This window comes from Cydia amplana, chromosome 1 (genome assembly GCF_948474715.1).
Source record: "Cydia amplana chromosome 1, ilCydAmpl1.1, whole genome shotgun sequence".
Lineage (NCBI taxonomy): Eukaryota > Metazoa > Arthropoda > Insecta > Lepidoptera > Tortricidae > Cydia > Cydia amplana.
Genome location: NC_086069.1, coordinates 23,636,440 through 23,653,882, shown reverse-complemented (window position 1 = coordinate 23,653,882; position 17,443 = coordinate 23,636,440). Strand labels below are relative to the sequence as shown.

Sequence of the window (17,443 nt, the reverse complement as noted above, 5' to 3'; positions counted from 1 at the left end):
CCGTTAAGATCAACCATTGAATAACAATACAATAACTTAAAACCGTTTTTTTATGTTATCCTAGATCGAGACACGTAAGCCAAAGTAAAGACGCCGATGTCAAAACGAAAAGGAAAACGCTTAAGCAAGAGCTTTCTTCTGAGTCCGCTGACTCCAACGATGACTTGCAGGTTCTAAACCGGTCGCTCGCCATCAAAGTTTCTTCTCCCGACGATTTCGAGTACTTCAACTCGCCCCTAAAGTCTTCCAATGAGTACGCCAATGAACTTTACAGTGACCCTTTTCATTCGCCAAAGAAAACAAAACCAAAACCAGATGATTATATGACCGAAAAGCATAGAGAAGTTATAAATTCTGAGATATCCGCGTTTGAATTCATCCTCATGATCACGGATTTACTACAGGAACTGTGTAAAGCTGAAAGCAGCCTGTCGGGTTCTGAAGGTTCACAAATATCAATGCAGTGTATAAATTTCTCATTAAAAAACCTATGCTCTCTACAATTTGGTTCGCTTCCCGCTTGTTCAAAGAGCGCGGACGAAGTCTCCCACATAAAAGTCGCCCTGACAGAACTACTAATCGTCTCTTTAGACAAAGTTCTCATCCGGTCTGACCTGTGTGCCAAACTAATAAACAATGGCATACTACCGATGCTGCTAAGAATATTAGAGGACGTAATCTGCAAATCTAGTTCTAAGTACCATAAGAAGTCTGATGAGAATCTCGTCGATGATACTTTAACAGAGGCTCAGTCTGACTATATGCTTAGATTCGTTTTCGGCATAGCGTATTCTATCACAGCTTTCTTCCACTGTCTTCTTATGCAGTGTCGCAGCCTGGACAATTTAAGGGAATTCACCGACCAGTTCAAGTTGTACGGGGAGTGTCTCAAAGGCGGTCTACTCAAAGAATGCGTTGAGTTGATGATCAGGATACGTGGCGTGGATTACGACGAGACCGTCACGCTTATCAAGAAGCTGTTAGAGTCTGTGGGGAAGCTGATAAACGGAATGAAGAGGGTGCGGAGTGAGGTTGTGCATTCTGCAGCTTGCCCCCGTACTAGACATAAGGTCTGCCGTGCGCGGGTCGCGGCGGGCATGCATCATCACCATGACATTCTAGGCGAGCCCAGCACAGATCTTCCCTTATCGTCCACTTGTTGCGTATCAGTTCTATACGGTACACTGGCTTGCTTGTTAACGGACGAGGAAGTATCAGCTCAGGCCCCGCTCAGACATAAACTACTGCGTGTTATGTTAAACTGTGGCGTCTGCTGTTGCTTTTCACCTGGACTGCTAATGGAAAACATTGTCCGATTGATGTTAACGCACGACTCGGTCGCTTCGAAATGTCTCCAAGTTTTAGAACATACTGTGTACGGGGATTTGGGAGCGAGCGTGCTGATACCGAAGGTCACAGATCAACTCCCTTGTTCTATTTGCGAGCCGAGCGATGACAAAAGGTTCGCCAAGAAACACTGCCTCCATTCCGTTAGCCCGGTCGATCGGAAGAGTGTATGGTCGTTCTTGATCCACTACAACTCTTTACTACAGCTGGATAATCATAACAATGTGTTGCATGCGACGGTGTCCCATTTGCTTCGAGTGACACCAAAGTGTCGGTTAGAAATGAAGCACGAGTTACTCTTCAGCGTGATATACCCGACTTTCATAGTCGCCAAACATAGATACATTATTAGAATGGAGGACTCGGCCTATTTCCTGACCGTATCGTGTCTAAATATCTTTTCCAGTCTACTAAACACGGTTTCGTTTGCCGATCAGTTCATTCAAAAAGGTGGCCTTAGTTACGTATTGGAACTCGTCTCCCTACCAGAATTTTCAAACCAGTGTTGTTCCATACTCGAAATAGCTATTACCGTTGAAATATTTAAATTGATCAAAGAGAATACAAACACGAATTATTACAGAGAAATGAGCTCTCTAGCATCTATACAAATGCTATTCAAGTCTCTGTCAGAAACTACCCAGAGATGCTTCAAAATTTACCGCCTTAAACTGCCAGAAGAAAAATTCGATGAGCTTTCTGATGTCACGGAAGAGAAGAAACAGCTATTATTCATAGAGAAACGCCGTGACTCGTCACAAATAAGAAAAGTGTCGATCTCTATGCCGAAAGCAATTAAAACGAACTTCGCTGCGAGTGAGAATGTAATAGAAGAATCTATAGACGATTACTTAGAGGCTTTGAAGAATGCATGGACTTTCTGGAAATCATGCGCGGCACTGTGTCTTTATAGTCCCGTGTTCAGACAATACGTGGTCGACGAGGATGTGTTCTTGGACAGTTTTGCGCTGCTACGAGTGTTGTTGTATTTCGTGAGGAACTGCGAGATCGCGCCGGTGGAGATGAGGCTGCTCATTAAGATCGTGGAGGCCTTGCTGACGGTGCAATTTGCCGTGTCAGGTGAGTTATTATTATTACTGCTTTTTGACTACAATCTGATTACCAATTGATTCTTGCTTGATGGAAATTGGAGACTATTATGTCGGCTCATTGGTTCAGGAAACCGGACCTAATAATGCGTCCAGTGGAAATTTGTAAGGGGGTAATATGAATACTTTCAGTTTCCTGGTCAAATACTTAATTTCCTGTGGGTTCCAATTACCATTTATATCTTTTTACGGGTACTCTACAAAAGATCCTCTTTGTATTTATTTGTATGTTTATCACAAATTGAGCTTGGACTAGTTCAATCTATGTAGAATAGTCCTATAAAATAAAATCATTATCATCCTAGTAATACACCGTAGATATAGGTCGCAATGTGTCACTTTGTTAGTATGATTATGATAATTTTAGAAATTATCCCGTAAGCTTGTCTGAAAATGCTACAAATATGTGTTTGATCTATTGGTCTATATTTGACACATTATCGGTCACAGTTCTTTTATTTCTTAGTGAAGTAATTACATTTGTCATTAATAAATAACTTATAGACACGATAGCAGTGTTCGAAAACAGTCGTGGTTTCCGTATTGTCTCTGTTTTGTGCCATTTAACTACTATTAATCCTCTAAATTGGTAGTGCCTCCAATATTTGTAAGTTTGTTTTATTTACATACCTATATTACACACATTTGACATGTGCCGTTAAAGTATGTAAAAATTTACTTCTCTCTGTAGTGAAATGTATAATGTCTTTGAGAAAATAAAGATATTACAAACTAGAGAAGAAACCTCAAACGTAAGTTGATACCGAAAACTCAGGTTCCTACACTTATTGTTTGTCAGTCAAATTCTAAGTCCAAATTTCTGACGTTTTTTATTAAAGAACCCTTCGATAATAATTAGACTCATATTAGGTACCTACACGTCGTGTCGTATTTGTAAATCGTACCATAGAGAAAAAATACATAGATTGCTCACTCCATACATCAGTTTTAGTACCAAAAAGACTATTAGCATCTAGCATCGAGTAGCGGAACTATCAGTACTGCTACTTGACAATAGATGTAGCACCGACCGGAAAGTCTTTATGCTGATGAGATAAGACTTTCCGGTCGGTCCTACGAGTACATCTATTGTCAAGTAGCAGTACTGATAGTTCCGCTACTCGATGCTAGATGTAGACACTGAAATTAATAGTCCATGAATCTAGTATTAAACTGGATTGGGCATGAGTGGTGGGGATAACTGACAGAACGGGATAGACTTATGTATCTTTCAGTAGGAGTAGCAGCGAAAGCGCTATTATTGTTTGTCCTTGTCACAGTCTCTCTTTTTGTTTTATTCCCCACCGTAAACTAGTATGGATGATTGGTCGAATTTATTTGTTGCCCACCATAACAAATAAATTCGACCAATCATAGCGTCGGTTTGCGTATGTTTTGTCCCTCACGGAGGCACGCGTAGACCACTTCTATAGGATGCTACCTTCTATGTAATAGTCTAACTGATGTATGGAGTGAGCACTCTTGTCTTACTATATTTCTCTATGATCGTACTTAAGTACATCTGAAGTACATGCATACCGAACATTATTAAAAATATAAACCATAGGTATACAATATACAAAACATATTGAAAGCAAGCAAACAAGAAAGAAGCAAATAATACAATAGACTTATCATTTTCTCATCTGTACCTAGGCACCCGTTATTAAATGATTGGTCAATTTGTATGAAATGTTTCGTTGCGGACAGAAACCACAGACGGAACATTCCACCCGACACGTGGTTAGATAATACGGCACTGGTAACTTTATATTGGCAAAACGTGTACTATTGCTAATGTACCACGCAAAACTAAATTAGACTCTTTTATATTAAAGGTTCGTTTTACATTGGCGATATTTTTATTTTATTTATTAAATTCAAAGTAGATATACAACGTTTTAGATACACTAGATAGGTACAGGGTTTAAGAAGACTTGGTATGTTTTAGGGCTTTATAAATTACGTTTATGCTCAAAGAATTAACAAGTAGTACCTACAGTGTATACAGTCTATAAGTATCTCGAGTGCAGCTAAGGTCGCACGTCGCGTTCGATTCTTCTGTGTCACTGCACACGGTGCATTATAGGCTGCAGGATACAATTACTGAGGGTCGCCTGAACAATGCTCCAATAATTGCGTATGTTCGTTAGCTAGGAGGACACGCTTCTGTATCAGTTTCTTACGAGTATTCAACTAAACGATTCAAATCGACCGGACCGGGCAACTAAGAGCCGGAGCGAATCTTACTAGATGTCTAACGATATTGAAAATTGCATTCAGTTGTTAAAGGTTATAAGTATTGAAATAATACACAGCTCAGTATCCGATTGATTCGTGAGATCTCTTGCTCATTCACCCCATCCCGGCCGATGTAAATCGTATGCAAATAGGACAGGACATATTCAATATCAGTGAACATTTCAGACGTAACATCCGACCGTTCAAAAGAGGCCAGCTGCGCTGTGGTCCGAGCGGCGCTGCACAACGCGGACACTGACGGCAGCGCGGCGCTGCGAGCGCTATGCGAGGCGCTAGTGCGCGTCGCTGTTGCTGAACCAAGCGCTGCGCACGCCATGCCGCCGCCTCCACCGCAAGCAAAGGTCTGTCTGTAGTAACATTTTCTATAAGCTACACGGTATTCGAGCGGGCGCCGACGGATGCGCGGAGCTGCGAGCGCTATGAGGGGCGCTAGTTCGCGTCGCTGTTGCTGAACCCGACGCCGCGCAACCATGCCCCCGCCTCCGCACAGGTTTGTACTTTGTAGTGACGCTTGCATGACTGTTCCAAGGATGCTGCGCGGCAGGTCAAGCGTCACTGAATAACGTGGACACTCACGGAATCGCGGCGCTGCGAGCGCTGTGCGAGGTGCTAAGTGCACGTCGCTGTGGCTGAGCCTAGCGCCTAGCCATTCCGCCATCTCCGCCGAATCAAAGATCTGTAGTGACACTTGCAACTAGCACGACCGATCTAAGAAAACTGTGTGTGAAAACCAACGGATAAAGATTTAAGTTTTTTTTAATCCTAATAGTTTTTCTATAACCTAACTTACCTACGGGCTATTATTAGGTTTCATCTCATTACTGTAAATCTACTCTGCCTCTGCCTGATAACTTCATTAACTGTATTTTACGTTATATTTCACCAGGTACCGCCCCTCCTCTGTCCCTCCGGCAACAGCTCCGTGGAAGGCTCCTCTAGCGAGGAGAGCGTTGCAGTGCCCTACGCCTCCGAGCACAGCGAGCCTTACTACCGCGCCGACGAGGGGTACGAGGTAACTTTACACCTTATTACATTATGACGAAGGCTCAAATTAGAACTGTAAAGAACAAGACGGGCTGCCATTGACAAGAATATGTCTCATTTGAATTGAATCAATTTCGTTCCTTGATATCTAAGCACTTTTCGTAAAATTTAACTTAGGCATCCATTTATTAATATAAATCCATTTGAAGCTGTCATACTGCCAGTAAAGTATTCATGAGACAAAAGTAATGCATTGAGTTGTAAGATCGAGCAGAGCCGAACTTACGAAAAATATTAGCTAAATTCCGTCGAGATGGGTTTCTTACGTAGTGGGGACCAGGGATGTTGCGAACATCCACATCCGCATCCGCAACCGCGGAACTTCCGCATTATTTTCAACATCCGCATCCGCATAAAATCGATGCGGATGTGGAACAGTTCGGTACAGGAACGTCTTAGTAATTTAGTAATTAGCCAAAAAAACCTATTAGAAATTAGCAGTCAAGCGTGAGTGGGACTTATTGTACGGAACCCTTGGAACGCGAGTCCGACTCGCACTGGGCCGGTTTTTTGAAATAATATTTGACGTTTTTTATGTACCTATCTTGACATCCGCATCCGCATCCGCATCAGCATCCGCGGATGTGAGCCTTTAAAAATCCGCATCCGCATCCGCGGATGTCAAAAAATCGGCATCCGCAACATCCCTGGTGGGGACGTATGTATGAGCGGATGTATATAAAGCATACCATTTGGTTTGCAGGCAGACGTGGAAGTAGGCAAATTTGACCTGCTATCAACACACAAATCACGCAAGGTGTCAGAATCGTTGTCTTCTCTGAGCAGCGCTATTGGTGAGTGTTCTATTCTGTATTGTCAAATAAAAGACTAGCCTAGTTCAAAAATATGTTCCATTGACATTGGGGAAAATTACATGAAAAAATCTTTTTTGAAATACAAATTAAAATAAAATTCATTTTTATCAAACAATTGAGAATCCGTATGTTATACAATAAAAATAAATACAATTCCATAAATCCATCCATATTTAATTTTTTAATACAATTGTTCAAAAAGAGGTACTTCACGTGGGTATTTGCGAACTAGTCCCGGTTTGATATACCTACTTGTCCCGTGTATTTTATTCGCCTACGACTCATAAAATACATCTCGGCATTCGCAAATAATAAGACACTATGCACTCTAACAATAAAATGTAATAATAGTTTAACGGCGTTATTCATAAGTTAATCAGCTGATGATCGTCGTTTGTCCCTCTCTATGGCATAGCAACAGATAGGCACAAACGACGATCATCAACTGATTAAGTTAGCAGCCGTTTATGAATAACTCCATAAATGTTTACATTTGCGTTACTTAGGTACAGAGCCTGCTTTGGGGGCAGCATGCTCTCAGTATGCGGAAAGCGGGCGACTAGCGCACCCCGAGCTATGCGTGATCGTGCTAGACATACTCACGGACCTAATACACAAGTAAGTATTTAACAATTTTTATAAATCCATGTATTGTAATCAGAGGCGGCTGGTAGCTATGTATTATGGGTGTTCACTCACAATAAAAAACAAAAAACCGGCCAAGTGCGAGTCGGACTCGCGCACGGAGGGTTCCGCACCATCAACAAAAAATAGAGCAAAACAAGCAAAAAAACGGTCACCCATCCAAGTACTGACCCCGCCCGACGTTGCTTAACTTCGGTCAAAATTCACGTTTGTTGTATGGGAGCCCCACTTAAATTTTAATTTTATTCTGTTTTTAGTATTTGTTGTTATAGCGGCAACAGAAATACATCATCTGTGAAAATTTCAACTGTCTAGCTATCACGGTTCGTGAGATACAGCCTGGTGACAGACGGACGGACGGACGGACGGACAGCGGAGTCTTAGTAATAGGGTCCCGTTTTTACCCTTTGGGTACGGAACCTTAAAAACTAAACCTACACATTCAATTAACCGTCGCAAAGTACCTAGATGTCGGTTTCCGTCCACCCGGTCATTGAACTCTCTCATAGATTTTCGGTATTACGAATATCTTGACGACCGATAGACGCCAACTGCAGTTCATTTTACAAATGGATATAATGTTTTTATTTAAATTTTATGGAAAGATGTGCTAAATTGTTAACACACCTGTTTCGGTCCAAACAAACTCACCGCACAGCCGTCGCCCGCGCCCGCGCCCGCGCCAAACACAAAACATATAGGTAACACGAAAAACAAAATAAGCTAGTTACTTTTATCACATTCACACAACACAACCACGGTGTTTTTGCTTATTAATCTGATTTAAAAAATATATAAGTTTTTGCTTTTGACTAACATCACAGAGAAATAAGTAAGACAAGAGTGCTCACTCCATACATCAGTTCAGACTATTAATTTCAGTGTCTACATCTAGCATCGAGTAGCGGAACTATCAGTACTGCTACTTGACAATAGATGTAGCACCGACCGGAAAGTCCTATGTTGTTGAGATAAGACTTTCCGGTCGGTGCTACATCTATTGTCAAGTAGGAGTACTGATAGTTCCGCTACTCGATGCTAGATGCTAATAGTCTTTTTGGTACTAAAACTGATGTATGGAGTGAGCACTCTATGTATTTTTTTCTCTATGCTAACATGTAACATTGCTACGAAAGTTCAAGGTCGTCCATAATTTAACTCGAGTCGATTTTGTAAACTTTTTCAAATTCTCACGTTAAATTCATTCATTTTGAAACACCTCACAACAAACAAATTATGTGCTTTAACTGTTTAAACTCTTGTTTCATTATTTAGAATGAAAAAAAGCCAAAATTGCATTCCCGCACATACTTTAAAATTGACTAAGGTCTGTTTAGAAACAAGTGACAACAATCTCAACATGGCGCGCGGGATGCGCGCGCAGATCAACCGGGCTCGGAGCGCCGCACCGATTTTGCCTCTTCCCTCATAGAAAATATTCAGTTTCAAGCGCAGAGCTCTGTCGAAACTTCTCTTTCGCTCTTATTGAATTTCCTATTGATCGAATGTACTAAATCTTTTTCCATAGGAGCGCAATCCAAAGTGCTCCGCTTCGCGCGTTACGTTTGATTTCTATGAAATTATAGGAGTACGCCGTGTAGGTAGTGGTGAGCTGTCTATAAACTTAAGTATAATGAATAAAGGTTATTATTTAATTGGTATTGAGTTTTTTACGATAGATCTTAAATAGTAACAGATTAAATAAGTACCATAATTCCATTTTGATTATTTATGGGAGTGCACCGCACAAGCGCTCCTTAAGGCGGGCTGCGCCTGATTGTAATCATTTATCACCACTAGTTCGTGGAGAAATGACCGTCCAGCAAATGCCAGGGTTTTTAGGGTGATGTCTGGATTTGTCAGGATATTCCATTTTTTCAAATGACAACCCTACACAAGTAGGTACATAGAAGCTTTCGTACTAATTTAGTATGATGTGTGCACGACCGCTTATTTCAGCCAGCCTAGCCAAGCTGACAATCGCTATCGCTTCGACAACGAAACGCTTTGTGTCTCTCTATCACTCTTCCATATTAGTGCGACAGTGACAGTTGCGTTCGATATGGAGCATAAGCGATTGGCACGTTGGCTACGCGGCCAGTTGCGTCATGTTTACGTACTGTACTTATACTTATCTATTAAAAATGTTTACAATAATTGGGTCCCAGATGTAAACATGTCCTGTTATAGTGTAAAGTGGAGAAAGTATGCAACGGAAGGTGCCTGCGCCGTAGTATTTTACAAGTTAAGTTGCATCTATTTGTACGTCCATTCTGTGGAGTAAATGGAGGATCAAACCGCGGTATTCGGAAAACAAGATCCGTTCTAGAGAAGAGAACGATACGATATGTACTAGCTACCTGATAGTTTAGATTTCAACTATATATCTTTTGCAGCTCAATTCGGGCAACCAATATCACTTTTACGTTAAATTATTGTATTAAGATCGTTTCAAATTCGTATTGAGAATGAGATCTAAAAATACATAACCATAATACGTTTTAGACATTGTGGAAATCGTGAACCTTTTCGACGCCGTGTCAAACACAAAAGCTGTCACGCTGACGCCACGTCACCGAAGTGTCAAAACTGAAATTTAACTTTATGCATATGCACGTAGGTCTTTGTTGCGTTGAACCTACGGTGCGGATATATCGGTCATTGGCGTCCAAAAGGTTAAATGTATCTCCAGAATCGTGGAAATATCAAATTTGACAGGCTAGATCTTAAAAATATCGTTGTCGTATTTTGGTGATGTCTAATAGATATCTAATGGATGTCTAGTTCAAAATCCGAATCGGGCCCAAAGTCTTTGATTTTGAATAGTTACCTCTCTTATTGATTTTAATTGCAGTTGCACTCGAAACCCAATTCGATTATTCGTTTGTTTATTGACAACGTACGAGTATACTTAATTCACTCACGTAGGTACTGTTTGCAATAACAATCCATACTAATACTGCCTATCTGTCTGTCTGTTACCTCTTCACGCTTAAACCGCTAAACGAATTTAGTTGTAATTTGGTATGGAGATAGTTTGAGTCCCGGGGAAGGACATAGGGTAGTTTTTATCCCAGAAATCACCGTTAAGGGGGTGGAAATGTGTATGGGAAATCGAGAAAAAGCAGATTGGGTAAATATAAGCTACCCAAATTAATAACTCCACGCAGACGGAAGTCGCGGGCAAAAGCTAGTATACTATGATTTCAATTGCATTTGCGCTCAAAACCCAATTCCATTATTTGTTTGTTTATTGACAACGTGTACCTACTTAAATCACTCACGTACTATTGTTTTGCAATAACAATATTATATACTTATAGGATTATCTTAAAACCTAACGAGTTATCTTTACATATGTTATAATACAATGAAGTAATGCGATTATCTTAGTTGTTTGAGTTCACCTTCAGACTGTACCGTTTTTTCTTCGAAGCCGTATAACTGTCACACCTAATTATTGAACACTAGGTACCTATAGTAGTCAAACTCAATTCGCTTCGTCCAAATAGTTTTGCATTTTAGTAATATGGTGTGTGCTATTGGTAAATTGGTGTTCTAGTTCTAAACTATGTTTACGCGTGATATTAATTACGGCAAGTAACTATATGTATCATTTTTTAATTGTAATCCTATCACAGTATAGTTTAGGTTGTGACGTAAATGGGAGTAAACTTCAATGTTAAGAATGTGTCTTGTCGACATCACTGTCATCACTGACAAAACAATTACTTAAATGGATTAAACTAAATAAATACTAAGTTTTGTAGATCCTGAATTCACTAAGAATAAATTGCTTACTTGGCTAGGGCGTTCTAGCCGAGAATAAGAGAACATTGTAATGTTAACAGTTTATTAGAGAAAAATTGTATGTTATAGACTAGTATCGGAACCCGACGGGCAAGACGGCGCGCGCGCGTCGGGCGCGTGTTTAGCACGCGCGTGCTGCACGCGCCTCGCCGCCGCGCTGGGCCGGGCTCGGGCACCACCCCCGCCGCTACTGGGGCGGCTGCTGGGCCCCAAGACCGCCGCCTTACTGGAGTTGAATGATCCTGATCTTGCAGGTTAGCAGCAGCTATTGTAGAATGTAGACATTATTCACGCCACGGCAGCAAAGTGGTTGTGTTTCTAGCGCACGCGTGCTGCACGCGCCTGTTACACTGGATCGGCCTCTCCGCCGTTATTAAGTTGGTTAGTTGATAGTTAAAATACTACGACATGGAACAAAACGACTTCAACCTCACATACATTAATGATAATCTTCCTAGACCTTAATTTCGGGAATCTGTCTTGGGATGGTCGTGACGGATTTTTGCTATGTACCTTTCTATGGAACTTGCTAACTATGTAAACAAATCCACTAGTAAATTGACATTCAGGGACAATTTTAATATGGCGGTTTGTTTACATAGTTAGCAAGTTCCATAGAATGACACTTTACCGATTAATTCCTGTCCAACATTCATGTCCTGTATACACCAAATATGTTTGCCCTCAGAGCTTCAGCGTAGCATATTAGAGCTAATCCACGTGGTGGCCATGCGGTCGATAAGCGCCTCAGAGCTTGCGTTGCTGCTGCGGCTGTGTGCGCGGCGTGCGGCGCTGCCGGCGCTGTTGCCAGCGCTGCTCCGGCTGGCCGGGGACGCGGAGCCTGCGCCGCTTGCCGTGCTCGCCTTCCCCGTCACACAGGCTACAGGTTAGAGTGGAGTTGGGTGCATAGTCCGTTAGATGTCGCTGTGCTGCAAGCATCTTGTACATCGCGCTAACGATGTGTCTACGTAGAATAAATAAGTAGCAGACGGGACGTCATAGCGACTCCGACCTATACATAGATGTGTAAATGAGAACTACCCAGCGGAATTCCAATGGAAGTAATTAATTTCTGAGTCGCAGTTTTTGGTGACTTTTGTGCGCCTTATATTAGTTCTGTCGACTTCTAGGGCAGAAAGTGAAATTCTAAGTACCATATTCGTAATTTCGTATTGGTTAGATCGTATAGATAAAACCGGCCAAGTGCGAGTCGGACTCGCGCACGGAGGGTTCCGCACCATCTACAAAAAATAGAGCAAAACAAGCAAAAAAACGGTCACCCATCCAAGTACTGACCCCGCCCGACGTTTGTTGTATGGGAGCCCCACTTAAATCTTTATTTTATTCTGTTTTTAGTATTTGTTGTTATAGCGGCAACAGAAATACATCATTTGTGAAAATTTCAACTGTCTAGCTATCACGGTTCGTGAGCTACAGCCTGGTGACAGACGGACGGACGGACGGACGGACGGACGGACAGCGGAGTCTTAGTAATAGGGTCCCGTTTTTACCCTTTGGGTACGGAACCCTAAAAATACAAGTTTTTGTTAAACAGATGCCGGGCCCTTGGGGCGTAAGGACGGGTTCGAGGACGTGAGCGCTCCGGCGCACTGCGCACACGCAGAAGCGGCGGCGCGGGGCCTCCGAGAGGCTCACCTCAAGGCCGGTAAGTGCACACAGATGCAGTGTTCCGGAGTGATATGTAGGGTTTAGGGCAGGGGTTCCCAAACTTTTTTAGGCACGCCCCCCTGCTGCCTAAAATGAAGTTCCCACGCCCCCCTTTTCGCTCTGAAGCAAGGAGACGGAGAACTATTAGGTAATCGTGTTCAAATTTCCCGAGGCCCCGCGCCTCCCTTAAAATACACTTTAAAAACCCCTGGTTTAGGGCCACCCCACATCTAGCGTCTTTCGAGCGTCGGCGTCTACAACTCTATGGCCCTGCTCGACGCAACGTCGACGCAACTGCGCAGCGACGTCATTTTCCATAGCGCTGAGCGACGCCGACGCTCGAAAGACGCTAGATGTGGGGTGGCCCTTAGGGGAAAGCAGACGGGAGTTCCGAGAGGCTCCCTTATAAGGATAAACCGGGTAGTATTCCGGAGTGGCAAGTCGAGTTTGAGAATGTGTGCGTGTTCGCGCTGACCGTACGCCGAGGCCGTGGCGCGGGCGCGTCGAGGGGCCAGTGTCGTGAATAACGCTTATTTTTAGGCTTAAAGACTCGAGCCCTCAAGACTCGTAAGTCTTGAAGACTCAATTATATTTGAGAATTGTATTTATTTATTTTACGCGTATGGTTGTAAGAAATCGTCTTTGCCGCCTTTGAGGCGTTAAGCCTCGAAATGAGCGTTATTCACAACACTACGAGGGGCTCATCTACAGACCGTTTAGAAAAAGTTTCTCTATTTTGAATTCAGTTAGTTCTTAACAACATGGTCCCTCTCAATCCCGTTGCGGCCAACGTGCGGGCCCCACGGGAATTCAGTTCTAAAGTACTCGAATAATCGGCTGTTTATTGACCGAAGCGTAGCGAAGGTCTACATTTTGACTCGGGAATTTTGCTTTTGTATGTCCGGATGTTCTCCTCTACAGGTCGCAATTCTTAACCGATTTTCGTGAAATTTTGTGACCGAATTCTATGACTAAATAATTTTTTTTTGTCGATCCGGTTTTTAAAAATATTTCAAAATGGCGGAGTGGTGATAGCTCCCGCCTAAACAAATAGTCGTATCGGTATCATAAGAGTTTTTTCTTTTTGAGATATGTTTATAGATTAAATGGCCAAAAATTCAGAAAATTTGTATCGCTGGTTTTGGCGGTATTTAGATATTTAGTTTTTACTTGAGAATGAGTAGCTAAATTTCGTCAGCTTTAGTAAGAACTATAATGGCGTATTTTGCAAACGTTCGCTTTTTTTGTTTGCATCGGGAGGTCCATCGGTGGTTCCATCCCCAGTAATTGTATACTGCTACATAACTTTTTGTATTTTTTTTATAATTAAATTTCGTATAGTTGTTTTTTTTTTTTTTTGAAAAAATTAAAAATTTTGTATTTTTTATCTATCAAGCGCGGGTTAAGCGTATTAGTTTAATTTTTGTTTGTAGCTTTATGTAGTTTTTAATTTTTTGTTTATATTACATGTACTATACCTATATTTTAATAAATATTTTTGCCATACATTTATTCAGTTTTAAGCTCTGCTCGCGAGGTCTACAGCTCACAGAGCCACTAGTAACTAAGTTGTATTACAGGGTTGAACTCGGCATGGGCGCTGCACGCGGCGCGCTGCGGCGCGGAGGGCGCAGGCTGGGCGCCGTGGCTACAGGGCTTCGCTCTCACTACTTGGCTACGTCGTCATCCGCCCTACGGTAAAAAAAATGCTATTTCACAGTGGTCACGGAATCAAAAAGGAATACACTGAAAAAATAACAACATGTTTTGATGCAATAAATTTTCTTTAAATGAATAAAAACATCAATGATCATTAGAAAGAGGTTGATTTATTGTGACATCACCGTTTTCCGTTCTCATTTTAACTTTATAGTACCTAACAACTACCACTTACAACCCCTCTGGTGTTGCGGGTGTCCTTGGACGACGGTAATCGCTTATCATCGGGTGAATCACCAATGCTTGTTTGCCTCTTTATCATAAAATAAAATCGATTAGACTTGATTGGTTAGTGCAGTATCCTATTCAAAAACGAATGAATTTTGCTCTTAACTTGGTTCTTTATCTACCGATTAGCATGACTACTGTAATAATTTGACTTTGGAAAAAGATCAGGAGGCCATAATGTATCTGAAAGACTAAGCTACATACGTATCATAATGGAAACCTTTCAAAAGTCTTAATTAAACAATTTATATAGGTATTACTTTTTACAGAACCAGCAAATGAATGTAAGGGCTCCGAGCGATCGCTGGACGCGATGGAAAAAGACTTAAACCCGGAACTACACGTCCTGACTATTGGACACGACTCGCTCCTACTTGAGCTTTGGCTGCACACAGACTCCGGTGTGTACGCGCTTTCATTTTATAGTAAATAAGTATATAAATGGGTGCATTACATTTATTATAATTACTTTTCATATATTATACATCGTTATTTTGAATAACGTAATAAATGGCATACTACCCTAATACCTAATTAACGGTATACATAATGTTATTATGGGTATAATGGTCTTAAGCCCCACAATAACCTCAAGAATGAAGTGAGTATTCGGGCAACAATATACCTACCTAATATATAATATATAAATACATAGTTCACCCACGACTCAGATACAAATATCTGTGCTCATCACATATATAAATGCCCTTATCGAGATTCAAACCGAGGACCATCGCCTTCATAGGCAGGGTCACTACCGACTAATCCAGATCGGTCGTTTCTAGGCCAAACTGGTCGTCATAAAGATGTGCACATCTGCATTTAGGTTAAATAAATCTCCAATAATAAATAAAAATAAAATAAATTTATTTCAGACAATTAAACAGTCCATATTTTTACATTTTTAAATTAAATAAAAAATTAATTATTAGCCTATGTAACTCTCCTGTTGAGCCAAGATACCTCTGATCTTACACTGGCCTATGTCTATCCATGGTAACATAAAAATCTTCAAGTATAGTGCCGCAAAATGTGCCAATTTTCTTCCCACTGGGTAATTTGTTATAGTAACTTGTTATCTATTCAGGTGCGTTCACTCTACGCCTTTCGCGGCCCGAAACATCATGCTACAAAGTGCTAAGTGAGACCCGCGTGGACGCAGCCCTACCACCCGCGCAGTGGTGCTGTGTAGCCCTAAACGTTAAAGAGGTCGTGCATAAGCGAAAAATACACATACAGGTTAGTGAAGAAATAATAATAAGATAAGAAGACGCTTTTACTTTAACAAGTACTCATTGTTTCTAATAATGAGCGTAAAGTCCTGAATTTCATTGAGGAATATCATCAATTCTGCATTATTTCGACTTTTCTTGTGAAAACGCTCTTAATGAACATACATTTTTAATTTTTCGATTTCGATTCTTAGTTAAAGTTGATATGATAATGTACAGATTTTTATTTTTTACTTTTTTCTGTTATCAGGTGACACTTTACATAGATGGGTGCGAGTGTGAAACTGTGTCACTGCCTTTACAAGGTAAGAGCGTTACGGTATTCGTTTTGACGTAGTTATATTTTAGTACATTTGGTCTTAAAGAACACAGAAACATAGTAAGCCAGCGGCACTCAACCTTTTTTTTTATGAGGGCTACAAAGATTTCGTCTTTTATCCATTTTTCGTGTTCCTAACCTAACCTAACACTGTTATTGTATAGGTCATACATGCGTTAATTTAAGCCCCTCATGGCTGATTAAATACCTGTACATATAAACGCTTATTTCGCAAGCTTTTGCATAAATAGTGTAACGGCCAGGGGTCACCAAATGGCGGACCGCGGTCCGGATCCGGTCCATTATTTGTTTACTTATTTAATAAACTCAAGTAGAATCGGACCGCAATGGTCATATTATTTTAAAATCCGGACCCCTGAAGAAACTAATTGATGACCCCTGTGTAACCTAACCTAACTTCGTGAAATACCTCAGCTACAAATAACGTCCTTACGCAGGCATCCTGGTCCGCAAAGTGATCCCAACGTACCTACTAATCGGTCACTCGGCCGCGGCCCCCGGCGTCTACCACATTTCGGGGTGCTGCGTGTACCGCGCGCCCGTGCTCGGCGCCGCCGCCGCGCTGCACGCCGCCGCGCACGAGCCCGCGCCGCACCCGCACCTCAAGTGCAAGGTGAGAGTCGTAGCGTCTACAGTTCACTTTCATATTACATTTTGCTATATTGAGACTTCACTTAGCTTTAAACCAGGGATGTTGTGAATATCCGCAACCGCGGAACTTCCGCATTATTTTCAACATCCGCATCCGCATAAAATCGATGCGGAGTTTAATGCGGATGCGGATGTGGAACAGGTCGGTACAGGAACGTCTTAGCATCGACGTAAGTGCTAGACTGCTAGGTAATTTAGTCATTAACCAAAAAACCTATTAAAAATGAGCAGTCAAGCGTGAGTGGGACTTAATGTACGGAACCCTTGGAACGCGAGTCCGACTCGCATTTGGCCGGTTTTTTCAAATAAAAATTATAAAAACGTAATATTTGACGTTTTTTATGTACCTATCTTGACATCCGCATCCGCATCCGCGGATGTGAGCCTTTAAAAATCTGTATCCGCATCCGCGGATGTCTAAAAATCGGCATCCGCAACATCCCTGCTTTAAACTATATATAAGCATCAAATGTACACATGTAACGCAATAAAATATTTGACTTACGATAACCGTGGATTGCTGTTGAAGTGGCGAAGGCAGTGGAATGAAAAGCGGGAGGGTATGCGCTGCAG

General features: G+C 41.6%; 1 protein-coding gene across 1 annotated transcript in view; it reads left to right on the top strand.

The window, feature by feature from the left end:
* LOC134649582 (lysosomal-trafficking regulator) overlaps positions 1–17,443 on the top strand; it is a 73,235-nt gene that overhangs the window by 26,758 nt on the left and 29,034 nt on the right. Inside the window, exons 8-20 of the mRNA XM_063504437.1 lie at positions 65–2,427; positions 4,884–5,059; positions 5,605–5,730; positions 6,466–6,556; positions 7,084–7,195; positions 11,102–11,286; positions 11,721–11,918; positions 12,588–12,698; positions 14,281–14,397; positions 14,917–15,048; positions 15,735–15,886; positions 16,130–16,184; positions 16,657–16,832. Of these exons, the coding sequence (XP_063360507.1) occupies positions 65–2,427; positions 4,884–5,059; positions 5,605–5,730; positions 6,466–6,556; positions 7,084–7,195; positions 11,102–11,286; positions 11,721–11,918; positions 12,588–12,698; positions 14,281–14,397; positions 14,917–15,048; positions 15,735–15,886; positions 16,130–16,184; positions 16,657–16,832 (3,994 nt within the window). The remainder of the gene's footprint in view (positions 1–64; positions 2,428–4,883; positions 5,060–5,604; positions 5,731–6,465; positions 6,557–7,083; positions 7,196–11,101; positions 11,287–11,720; positions 11,919–12,587; positions 12,699–14,280; positions 14,398–14,916; positions 15,049–15,734; positions 15,887–16,129; positions 16,185–16,656; positions 16,833–17,443) is intronic.